General features: G+C 37.4%; 1 protein-coding gene across 4 annotated transcripts in view; it reads left to right on the top strand.

Annotated features, from left to right (window-relative positions):
• The window catches only part of Lin9 (lin-9 DREAM MuvB core complex component), a 64,258-nt gene that overhangs the window by 22,799 nt on the left and 28,843 nt on the right, over positions 1 to 12,616 (top strand). For all 4 annotated transcript variants that reach the window (XM_003462363.5, XM_013143535.3, XM_063239413.1 and 1 more), the window contains 2 exons: positions 304 to 429; positions 4,860 to 5,017. In XM_003462363.5, coding sequence (XP_003462411.1) covers positions 304 to 429; positions 4,860 to 5,017 — 284 coding nt within the window. The remainder of the gene's footprint in view (positions 1 to 303; positions 430 to 4,859; positions 5,018 to 12,616) is intronic.

The following is a 12,616-nucleotide window of genomic DNA, read 5'->3' as shown; positions in this document are numbered from 1 at the left end:
CTCCCTAAGGACAGATTCGCACATATTACCATGTAACAGACTGAACAGGAGTCAGTATCTCCTCAAATCTCAAGCAGTGTTTTTTGAGTGCCTTTTGCACATTAGTTGTTTCATACGTGCCGAGGATTTAATTTTAGCACTTTGAATTAGTGGCTATTTTGTGTGTAAATGGGGTAAAAGTGACAGGTAACATTTTGTTATTATTATGATTAGGAAAATTGGAATGCATGTTTTGAATTTTATGTCATTTAAGAAAGTAATGAATTATATATTAACCAATAAAATAACATTTCTGTTTTACAGACCACTTTTTGAAGGTGATAATGACTTCTGTGTATGTCTGAAGGAATCTTTTCCTAATTTGAAAACAAGAAAGTTAACAAGAGTAGAGTGGGGAAAAATCAGACGGCTTATGGGAAAACCACGGAGGTAAAAGTAAAGTTTTGTTTAAAATGAAATAAAACAAATCAATATCACTTCTCTACCTTTTGGTTAAAATCAAGTGTGAAATAAACTCAGTAAACAGTTGAACAGTTGATAGTATCGTTACTACATTGATTTTTTAAAATATATATTACTAGAGATTAAACCTGAGACCTTTGCACTGAGCTACATCCCCAGCCCCTGTTGATTTTTTTTTTTTTTTTTAAGTTCCCCAGGCTGGGCTCAAAATCGGGATTCTCCAGCCTCAGCCTCCCGGCTAGGATTACAGGTATACACTGTGAAGCCCAGCTTGGAAGAGGTCTTTCTAATAGGCTGCAAAGCTAGGAACCATAAAAGAATACCAGTAAATTAGATTTTATTAAAATGATAACGTTCTGTACTGTCAAAAAAGAAAAGGAATAAAAATTCAGCAATATAAATACACATTACTATTCATCACAGAGGGTTAATTCTCTAATATGTAAAGAAGCTCTACAAACCAGTAAAAAGTTAAATAACCCATAATAAAAATTATTATATACATGGGGCTGGGGATTTAGCTCAGTGGTTTAAGCCCCTGTCTGTTAAGCGCAAGGTCGTGAGTTCAATCCCTGGTACCAAAAAAAAATTTTTATATACAGATAGTTCATATGTAAGAAAGAAATGACTCAGTTACACCTGGAAAAATTTCAGTTTTTCTCATAGGAAATGCAAAATGAAAGTTTGTTGAGATAGTAGTTTTTACTTTCAGATTGATGAGCTTCATGAAGCTTTAACAGTTTGCTAATAGTATGGGGAAAGAGTTATTCTATGTCCTGCTTGTAAGAGATTAATTTTGTATAATCACTGTGGAGAGCAGTTAGATATAATTATCAAATTTATAAATTTGCATTCTTTTTCACTAGCACTTCTAGGTATTTATACCATAGAAATATTTGCACACAGATGAAATGTATTTTTTTTTTCAGTTTTATTCGTAGCAGCAAAAGATTGGCAACAAGTGAGATGTTCATTAGTACAGAAATGATCAAACTGTTGAGTAGAAAACTCTGCAACTACTTAACATTAAACAGAAACATGAACAAGGAGTGTAGCTCCAAGGTAGAGCACATACTTAGCCTTCAATCCTGGGCAACAAAAACAGTTCTGTACATATTGATGGCAAGAGTACTAGCTGGTATATATTAAGATTACAAAATAAATAGTGGTGTGTATTTTAACTATTTGAGAACAGAAGAAAGAGAACATGCTTTTTTTGAGTGGTGTATGCTAAAGTACCAGTGAAGGACATACACAAAATGTGTAATGTTGATTTTTTTTTTTTTGGTAATAATGATCTTTTGGGAACCAAACTGGGTAACTAAGGAATGTGAATGTGGGTATAAGAGTTTTCAATACTTTTTTTTTTTTTTTTTTTTGTCTTTTTCCTTTTTTATCGGTACCAGGGATCGAGATGACTGCCTACGTGCAAGGCAGGCACTTATGCCGCTGAGCTAAATCCCCAGCCCCTTTGCTTTTGTTTTTGGTTTTTTGAGTAAGGGTCTTGCTATGTACCCTTAAACTTGAAATGATCCTCCTGCTTCAGCTTCCCAAATGTTGGGATCATAAGCATGCACTACCATACCCAGCAAGAATTTTCAGTACCTTTTGACCTCTTAAATCAGAAGCCATGCAAATGTATTCACTACTCAGAGATACTATTTAAATAAAATCTGAATGTTCCCAAAATATACAAAATATGTATATTATGTCTAGAATATATAATGAACTTTTAAATTCAATAAGAAGAAATAGTTCAGTTAACAAAATGGGCAAAACTCTGAGTAGATACTTCAGTTGCAGGTTCGAAGCCAGTCTGGGCAACCCTGCCTTAAAATTAAAATGGAATGGAAATGTAGCTTGGTGGAATGCCCCTGAGTTCAATCCTTAGTACCACCAAAAGGAGTAGGGGGGCTGTGAGGTGGATGCTTAGTGGTAGAGCAGGGTACTTGGGGAGCCTCGGCGTCCCCAGTGTCTAGGCAGAAAAAGGCAAGAAAGTGCAATCTGAGTGTGCAGGTGCAGTAATCCCAGCATGAAGGAAGAAAGAGAGAAAAGGAGTGAAAGGATATGTTTATACAAAAACTGATACACACACTGTCCATATGCTGCCCGTAGCAACTTTGCCTTAGTCAAAAACTAAATAAATCCCAAATGTTCAGTAGGTAAATGGATGAACAAATTGTGACACATGTATGCAATGGAGTACTACTCACCAGTATAAAAGAATGAACAAATATTGATGCAACAGCGTGGATAAAACTCAATAGTTAAAGAGCAACTTAGAGGGGCTGGGGATTTAGCTCAGCGGCATAAGTGCCTGCCTGCCTTGCAAGCAGGCAGTCGTGAGTTTGATCCCTGGTACCGATAAAAACGAAAAAGACAAAAAAAACCAAAAAAAACAACTTAGTGATCATTTGAGGAGGAGGGATCTGAGATTGGGAGAATTGCAAAGCAGAATATGGTAATACAAGGACACTGGGGCTGTGTGTTCATTATCTTGATTGTAATGAGGGATTTATGGATTGTGCAAGGCGTGTACGTGTCAGAATTTATCAAATTGTACACCTTTAACACTTGGAGTTTATTATATGCACATTGTATCTCGAGACATTAATAACTACAAAAAAATTTCAAACTTTGGGCAAGTTAGTACAAGAAGGGATGTGGGAACTGTGATATGCAAAGCAGCAGACAGTTCTAATTGTCAGCTACAGGGAGGTATTATGAGACCTGAACTCTTAAATGCTAAGACTTTTTTTTTTGAGCCAGGGTCTCCCTGTGTATTATAGGCTCACCTTGAACTCACCATGTAGCCTAGACTGGCCTTGAACTTGTGATCCTCCTTCCTCAGCCTCCCATGTGCTGGGATAACAGGAGTGCACCACCACACCCGGCCCAAGAGTTGTAAGTGGTGTTGTGGAGAGAATAAGGCTGATTTTGTCAGGCATGATGTTGGATGCCTGTAAACCCAGCACTCAGGGAAGGTGAGGTAGGAGGATCTCAAGTTTAAGGCCAGTCTGGGTTACATATAAATTTAGCAAGACCCTGTCTTAAAATTTTATTTTTTTAGTTTTTTGGAGGCATTTGTTTTGTTTTGGCTTTTGAGACAAGGTCTCTCACTCTAGCTTTGAACTCACTAGGCCAGGCTGGCCTTGAACTTGAGGCAATCCTACTTCAGCCTCCCAAGAGCTGGGGTTACAGGTGTATGCCACCATGTGAAGTTTAAAAGAAAAAAAATTTTAAAGCAGCTGGTCATACAATTCTGTATAAAGGCCCTGGGTTCAATCCATATTACCAAAAGGGGGAAAAAAATATTTTTCTAACCGAGCATGGTAGCTGATGACTAATCTCAGCACTCAGGAAGCTGAGGTAGGAGAATTGTTGCAAGTTCAAGACCAGCCTGGGCTATAAAGTGAGCTCAAGGCTGGCCTGAAAGAAAGAAAATAAGATGTAGTTCAATTTATTAGCAATGCAGTGCTTTGTTTTGTCACATTCTTCCTATAAATAGAACTTGATCGAGCTGTATTCAGTCAGAAGTCAGAGTATATTGGCTATGATCTTTCTGTATATTTTCAGTCCTTGTTTATCATCCACTATAGTCCACTTAAAATTAAATGAAAATTAAGCTCATAATAATGTGCCTTTGATGGTAAGTATAATAAGATGTGAAAATCATGCTTAAATACTTTGATTCATCCTGAAGTTTGGTGGGGAAAAAAAGGCCCTAGCAAAAAAGAAAAAATCTGGTATCTAAATTTCAATACAGAGAGTGTGATTAAAAACTCACACAGTGGCAAATTTCATCTTAAATACCTATATTGATTTGCTCACTGGGTCGGAGAGAAAATGCCATATTTTTCTGAATAGAATCTTGAAATTCAGTTTCATCGTTATGAGCAAACCTGGGCTTCAGACATGATTATTAACAAGTTGGTATAGAATAGGAGGACTTGGCTTGCTTATACATCTTTGTCTTGAAAGGTTCCTTTTTTTTAAAATTAAAAGTAATTTACAGGGAAACAGTTTCTATAGACTTGTTTTTTTTTTTTTTTTTTTTTTTATCGCTACTGGGGATCGAACTCACAATTGCCTGCTTGCAAGGCAGGTGCTTATGCCACTGAACTAAATCCCCAGCCCCTGTACAGACTTGTTTAAAAATACAGTACTCAGAAGAAAGTGAAGTAGATGGGCATGGTGGTGCATACCCGTAATCCCACTATTCAGGATCCTGAGGCAGGAGTATCACCGCAAGTTCAAGGACAGCCTGGATTACATAGTAAGATCCTGTCTCAAAAAGAATGTGAATTTTGAAAAAGGGGCAGTGAGATGGATGGTCAGAGTCCAGATTTCTGTGTAGGATAGTTATAAGTTTACATAATTTTTATAATTTGTTCTAGATGTTCTTCTGCATTTTTTGAGGAAGAGAGATCAGCATTAAAACAGAAACGGCAGAAAATAAGGCTCTTACAACAAAGGAAAGTTGCAGATGTTTCACAATTCAAAGATCTTCCAGATGAAATTCCTTTGCCCTTGGTTATTGGAACCAAAGTTACAGGTAAGTAAAGACAAGCTCGTTACTGTGTGATGTGTGACTTTCAGCAAGATAATTTGTACTAGAGAATTAGAAAGCTTTCTTATAATTCTGTGGTAATTTATTGTGTACATGTTATGTGTGAAAAATATTTTTTAAGGTAATTAGAAAAAAGTATACTGGTTCAAAGTAATACTGTAATATATACTAAAGCAAACTGATATGAAAACGAAATTTAAAATTCATTGGAATAGTTATAACTATGTATTGTTTAAATTGTTAAATTAGTCTCTTTTGCTTCTACATATTTGTTTTATTTTCCTGACCAGCCATTCTAGTTGGTTTGTGGTGCTTGGGTCTAGAGATAGTTCATTTTTCTTTCTCTTTTTTTCTTCTTTACATTTTTATATTGATTTTTATTTGGTGCGTGATTCAAAGTGAGAATTATTCCTTATAAGAAATACACTAGCAATAAATAAATAAATTGAAGGGGGGTCTGGTTTTTAAAAAAAAAAAAGAAAGAAAGAAATACACTAGCTTCTTTTAAAAAAAATTTGTACACATTTTTAGTATGTAATGATTATTTCATTGTGCAGAGTTAATACGTGTACATTAGATATCTTAATTCTTTTTACTTCCTGTTTCTCTCCCCCGCTGCCCTTCTCCATGCCTTGATCACCTTCTTCTTCCCAAATATCTAGAGATAGTGCATTTCTAATGACCGAGTAAAACCAAATTTATTCATTAGGATGTTTGTTCAAAATTTTGTAAGGTAGCTGGGTGTGGTGATGCACATCAGTAATGCTAGCACTTGGTAGGCTGAGGCAGGAGAATTGTAATAAGTTCGAGACCAACCTGAGCTACATAGTGAGACCTTGTCTCAAAAAAAATAAATAAATAAAAGATAGTGCTGTGTCTGGTGGTGTACACCTGTATTCTCAACTACATTTGAGGCAGAAGCAAGATACTGTCGTAAAGTTCAAACACTTTAAAAGGCTGTATCTAGCTCAGCGCAAAGTCCCTGAGTTTAGTTCCAAGAACCAGCTAACCAACCAACCAATCAACCAACCAAGTGGACCCAGAAACATAAAAGAAGATCAAGAGATTATGACCAAGTAAAGTTTATTATGGGAATATGAATTGGATGAAGATTCACAAATCGGGGTGCTGGGGATTTAGCTCAGCGGCATAAGCGCCTGCCTTGCAAGCAGGTAGTCGTGAGTTCGATCCCTGGTACCGATAAAAAAGAAAAAGACAAAAAAAGATTCACAAATCAATGTCAAGCCCTGCATTCAGTTCCTAGTATTTCCCCCCAAAAATCAGCATCAAGACTATGATGAGATAGGCCATAGACTGGTAGAAAAAATATTTGCAAAAGATATATCTGATATAGGACTATTATCCAAATATGTAAAAAACTCTCAAAGCTCAACAATAAGAAAATAATTTAAAAGACTGCTAAAGACCTGAACAGACACCCCACCAAAGAAGATACACGGATAGCAAACAAATGTCTAAAAAGATCTCATACTCAACATTTGATGTCCTCAGAGAAATGCAAATTAAAACAGGCACCATTACACACTTTAAAGGATGACAAAAATCCAAAACACTGCAGCACTCAACTGCTGATGAAGATGGCAAGCAACAGAAACTCTCATTTTACTGAATTCAGCGCACAATCACCATTCAGCCCAGTGTTTGTGTGTCTTGGTATTTAAGGGAGTTGAAAACTATGTCCACAGAAGAACCTCCTGGGATGTTCGTGGCAACTTTATTTATAATTGCCAAAAATATGCCAAAACTTAGAAGCAACCAAGATACCTTTTAGGTGTGGATAAATCAGTTGTGGCACATCCTAGACAATGAAATATTATTCCATACTAAAAAGAAACAAGCTATCAATCCATAAAAAGATGTGGAGCAATCTGAAATGCACCTCAGTAAATAAAGCAAGCCAATGTAAAAAGCTACAGCTACTTGTATATTTCTGGAAAACGCAAAACTGGGGAACAATGAAAAAGGTCAGATTGCCAAGGGTTGGGAGGAGAGAGGATGAAAAGGTAGAGCATAGAGGATTTGGGGAACATCAAAACTTACCTGTGTGGGGCTGGAGATTTAGCTCAGCAGCATAAGCGCCTGCCTTGCAAGCAGGCAGTCGTGAGTTCGATTCCTGGTACCGATAAAAAGGAAAAAGACAAAAAAACAAAAAACTTACCTGTGGGGTACTGTAATGGTGGTAACATCAGTATTCATTTGTCAAAACCTGTAGGGTGTTCTCCAAGAAGAACATTCTTTTAAACTGTGGTATGAGTGATAGTGAGGTGTCAGTGTAGATGGACTGGCTGTAACACATATACCACTGTGTTTCATGGTATTGGTAGAAGGGAGATTGATACCTGCGGGGGAGGCAGGGTTTATATGGGAACTCTGTACTGCTTTTGCTGTGAACCCCAAACTAGATATTTCTAAAAACATACTTAAAAATCAATAAAAAGTTAGTTCATCTTTGTCTTAGTCACATTTCTCATCCTTGATACAAAATACCTGACACCCACAAATTAAAGAAAGAGAGGTCTCATTTCAGCCAGTAGTTGGCCCAAGGTAGGAAAGGATGCTAGAAACGTGCGATGGAGGAAAGCTGCTTATCTCATGACCTCCAGGAAACAGAGCATGTCCAGGGAAGAGTGGGGGGGGGGTGTAATACCCTCTTGGCCACACCCACAGCGTCTGTAATCCAGTCATCCAAAAGCCCCACCTTTGGGAACGAGGTTTTGGTGGAACATCTAACTGTAAGCCATAGGAGCCTTAACAATATAAAAGAAAAAGATTATACAGGCCTAGCAATAGATACAGAAAAACCAATTGATCATACATTCATAATATGTCCACAAACTAGAAATGGAATTCCTCTCAAACTGATTGAAGTTCATATACTAAGAATTTACTATTGTATACTTAGTGGTAAAATTTTGAACACTGACAGTAACTAAGGTCAGAATAATGCAAGGATACAATTAACATTTCCATTCAGCATCTTGGTAGAATACAATTAATAGTTGAAAGTACACTCAGGCTTTTGTGGGTGGCTGACTTCATAATGCCACCAAAGCATTTTCATAGGCAGGGAGGATATTCCAAGCAGGCATTGCTGGAAGAACTAGATATCTATGCTGAAATAAACATTAAGCCTTCATTCTATATACAGACGTAACCTGAGGGCTGCGAGTTTCTCTCAGCAGCACAAGTGCCTGCCTGGCAAGCATGAGGTTGTTAGTTCAATCCCCAGTATGGAAAAGAAATGTCATTTGAAGTGGAACAACAGGCTTAGCAGAAACACTAGAACTATAAAAGTAATGTAGGAAAATGTTCTTGGAATCTATTCAAAGGCAGAGATTTGTTGGAATGGACGAAAAAAAAAAAAGCAACAGATGACTCACTTTTTAGTTTCATTTAAAAACTGCATTAAAAGGCACCAATAGGAAAATAGGCAAACTGTTTGATTAAATTAACTGATAATGTTCAGCTCTTCTGTATCCTTTTAGTGATTTTTCTGAGAATTACTGAGAAAACAGTATCAACATCGCCAATTGTTGAGCTTTATATTCCTGTTTATAGATCTGTCAGTTTTTGCTCCATGTAATTTGGAGGTCTGTTAAGTATACATTTATCCAGACCTGGTGGCATATACCTGTAGTCTCCTTGAAAAGCTAAGGCAAGATTGCTAGTTTGAGCCCAGCCTGGACAACTTAGTGACTTAGCAAGACTCTCAAACTTAAAAGTAGATAAAAAGGACTGGGGTTGAAGCTCAGTATGAAGGTCCTGAGTTCATTCCCCAGTAATTAAAAAAGAAAAGAGAGACTCATACATTTGTGTTTGTCATGTTTTCCCAGTATACTTTTTTAAAAAAACATTTTTTTTTAGGTTTGGTTTGGTTTGTATTCTGAGACAAGGTCTCTCTATATGTAGTCCAGGCTGGCCTTGAATTCTTGTCAGTCCTACCTCTGCCTCCTGAGTGGCTGGGATTATAGGTGTGTGCTACCGCACTCGGGTACTCTTTTTCATGATGAAATGTGAAATCATGGTTTCTCTTGGTCCTTAGTAATATACTTAATTTTAAATTTTCATTTTGTATATTTTATTAATATAACCACCCTAATTCTCATAGGATTTCGATTACCGTACTACATCTTTTTCTGTACTTTCACTTTCAACATTTTTGTCTTTGAATCTAAAGTATGGCTCTGACATGTGTAGAAATAACTTATAGTGGGTCTTTTTAAAAAATTCAGTCTACAAATGTGTGCTTTTTGTTCAGTGGTTAGTGCATTCACATTTAATGTATTATCTACATGATTGCATTTGTGCTTTTCCTTTTGCTGTTTGTTAGTCATGATTTTTTGTTTGTTACCTTTTTTTCTGCCTACTTTTGTGTTAAATTTTGTAGTATAAGATTTAGCTTCTCGATTTTTGAAAGTAGTTTTTTGTTTTTGTTGCTGCTCCAGGAATTACATATATGCACAGTTTGCATTTTTAACATATCACACTCTACTTTAGGTAATACTGACTTAATTCTGGCTTAGAAATAGCTTTTCTCCGCTATCACTGTATTCCTTCTCACTTCCTTTTTACTGTTCTCATGTTTTACATTATATCTATATGATAAATGTAGCAATATAGTATTATATAGTTCTTGTTTAAAATACTCTGTGGTTTTGCTAAACTAATGAAGAGAATAGAAAAAAATTACGTGTACAGAATTTTTTGTCTGTGTGTAAATGTTTGCCATTTGTCATGCTCTTCTTTCCATGCTGCAGATTTTGGTTATTATCTGACATTGTTTCCTATCTCTCTCTCCCCTCCCTTTTTCCTCCTTCCCTCTCTCCCTCTTCAATCTCTTTCTCCTTCTTTCCTCTCTTCCTGCTTTCCTTTCCTCTTCACTTCTTCACTCCCTCTTCCTCTCCCTTTTCCTCTCTCTCTTGGTATCTTGCACATGCTAAGTAAGTGCCCTACCACAGAGGTACCCAAGCAATACCTTTTCTTTCTTTCTTTCTTTCTTTTGCAGTGCTTTTTCTTATTCATCCCTACTAGCAACATGTTGTCTCCATTTTTGTTTGTATGAGATAGTTTCATAGAATACAGAATACTTGCTGGCAGTTTTTCCATATTCGTGTATTTGATATGATATTGTGTCCTGACCTGCACTGTTTCTGATACTGTTTCTGCTTGAAATATATCTGTTAATTGTGCTGCTGATCTTCTGTATGTGAAGAGTTATTTTTCTCTTGCTGTTTGAATATTCTGTTTTTGTTCTTGCATTTCAGAAACTTGATTGTATATTACTTCTTGGCCTTTTGGCTAAGATCAAGTGCAGAAACTTGACTGGTATGAATTCAGTAAGCTTCTTGGATCTTGTACTTGTCAGTTTTTCATTGCTATAATGAAATAGCACAGGCTGAATAAAGAAAAGATGTTTGTGTGGCTCATAGATTTAAGAGCCAAAAGTCCAGTGTGGTCACAACCCTGCTTGGTTCTGGAAAAGGTCCCCTTGACTGTGTGATGTGGCAGATGGCATTGTGGCCAGAACACATGCAAAGGGCGAGTTCATGGGGTGACTTTAGGAAGCTGGAGTGCAGGAAGGGCCAGGCTTCTTGCTCTTGTTGACAGCTGTGCTCGCAGGAAGTAGGTTGGTCACAGCATTGCTGTGCACACCCTTCTGCGGGCAGCATCCCAGTGGCTTCTCAGGGGGTGTTTAGTGCCTCACTGGCAGGCTCACACACACGAACCGTGGAGGACAGACCACGTCCACAGCACAGCAGGTCTGCAGGATAACTCCTCAAGCCCAGGAAATTTCCAGCCATTATTTCCCTACTGACATTTTTACTGTTGTCTCACTTTTCCCCTGAAACTCGTTTATTATAAGTATGTTGGTAATATGTGACCCATTCCTGCAGCTGTCAGAGGCTCTGTTCATTTTTCCTGAATCTTTTTCTCTCTGTTCTTTGGGTTAGATATTATTTTTTCTTTCCTTTTTTTTCTTGTTACTGGGGATCGAACTGGTGACCTTGGATTTGTCAAGCAGGTACTTAAGCCACTGACTAAACTCCCCACTGGATTAGATTTATTTTTAATGGTCTGTCTTTAATAGATGAGAGTACATATTTGCCCTCAAAAGCAAAAGTAGAAACATAGGACTTTGTCAAACTGAAAAACTTCTGTACAGCAAAAAATCAGTCAACAAAGTGAAAGAACATCCATATGCTGGGAGAAAATAGTTGCAAGTCTGATAAAGGATTAATATCTAACATGTAAGGAACTCAACTCACAGCATGAAAGCAACCTGAAAAAAATTGACAAAAGATATTTCTCAAAAAATATATACGTATGGCCAGCAGGTATATGGAAAAAAGTGTTCAGCATCAGTAATCTTTAGGGAAATGTCAGTTAAAACCACAACGAGATATCACTTGTTAGAATAACAGTTACCAACAAGCCATAAGTGTTGGTCAGGATGTAAAGAAAAAGGAACCCTTGAATACTATTGATCGAATAGTAAAATAATAGTTTAGAAAATAATATGGAGGTTCCTCCAAAAGTTATTAAGAGAATTACCATGTAACACAGTAATCCCACTACTACGTACATAATCCAAAGGAATTGAATTCTTTATGTCAAAGGAACGTCTGTATTCCTATGTTTATTGCTGCATTACTCAAGGTAGCCAAAATAAATGCCATCAATGTGCCCACTGATGACAGGTAGAGCAAATTGTGTGTGTGTGTGTAATGCTGTTTGACCTTAAAGAAGGAAAACGTCTCATTCTCAAATAGCTGGGTGAACTTAGAGAATATTATGTTAAGTGAAATCAACCAGTGTGGTATTGTAAAATACACATATGATCTTTGTTCTTTTACCTGCATATGACTCCTAGAGTCCTTGGAATCCTTACAAGTATACTAATGAGTTGACTCAGGATGGGGCTGGTCATCTGAAAGACCAGGACAAAAACTCTGAGTTGGGCCTTTGAGCCCTACCTACCAGCCTCTAGGGGAAGATGAAGGGTTGAAAGTTAAACTGATCACCAGTGATCAGTGCTTTAACCTATCTGTCACTGTGGTGAAACCTCTGTAAATACTCAAAGACAGTTTCCAGGCAGTTGACCACTTGACAGTCTCAGGATGGTATGCCTGAAGAAATCAGGGTGGGATATGTATCCCTTTCCCCTTATCTGCCTCATGCATCTTTTCATCTGTATCTTTGGGGGGTTTATTGGTCCCAGGGATTTAGCTCATGACCTCGTGCTTGCCAGGCAGGCTCTTGCCAGGCAGGCACTGAGCTAAATCCCCAGCCTCAACTGTATCTTTGGTAGTAGCCTTATAATAAGCCATAAATGTAAAGAAATATTTCCCTGGGTTCTGTGAGCCATTCAGCAAATCTACGAAGTGAAGAAGAGGTTATAGGAACACTGATTTTTAACTGTCCATCAGGAGCACTGGGGAAACAACCTGAGCTGTTACTCACACTCAGGGGCAGGAGGGCAGCTATCGGCTGAGTCCTCAGCCCAATGTCTATGATCCCAGGTAATATCAGAATTGAATTGAATTAGAGCACATTCAGCTGATA

This window comes from Cavia porcellus, unplaced genomic scaffold (assembly GCF_034190915.1).
Source record: "Cavia porcellus strain 051 isolate PalLab524CR breed Dunkin Hartley unplaced genomic scaffold, mCavPor4.1 scaffold_28, whole genome shotgun sequence".
NCBI lineage: Eukaryota > Metazoa > Chordata > Mammalia > Rodentia > Caviidae > Cavia > Cavia porcellus.
This window is presented reverse-complemented; position numbering and strand designations above follow the sequence as displayed.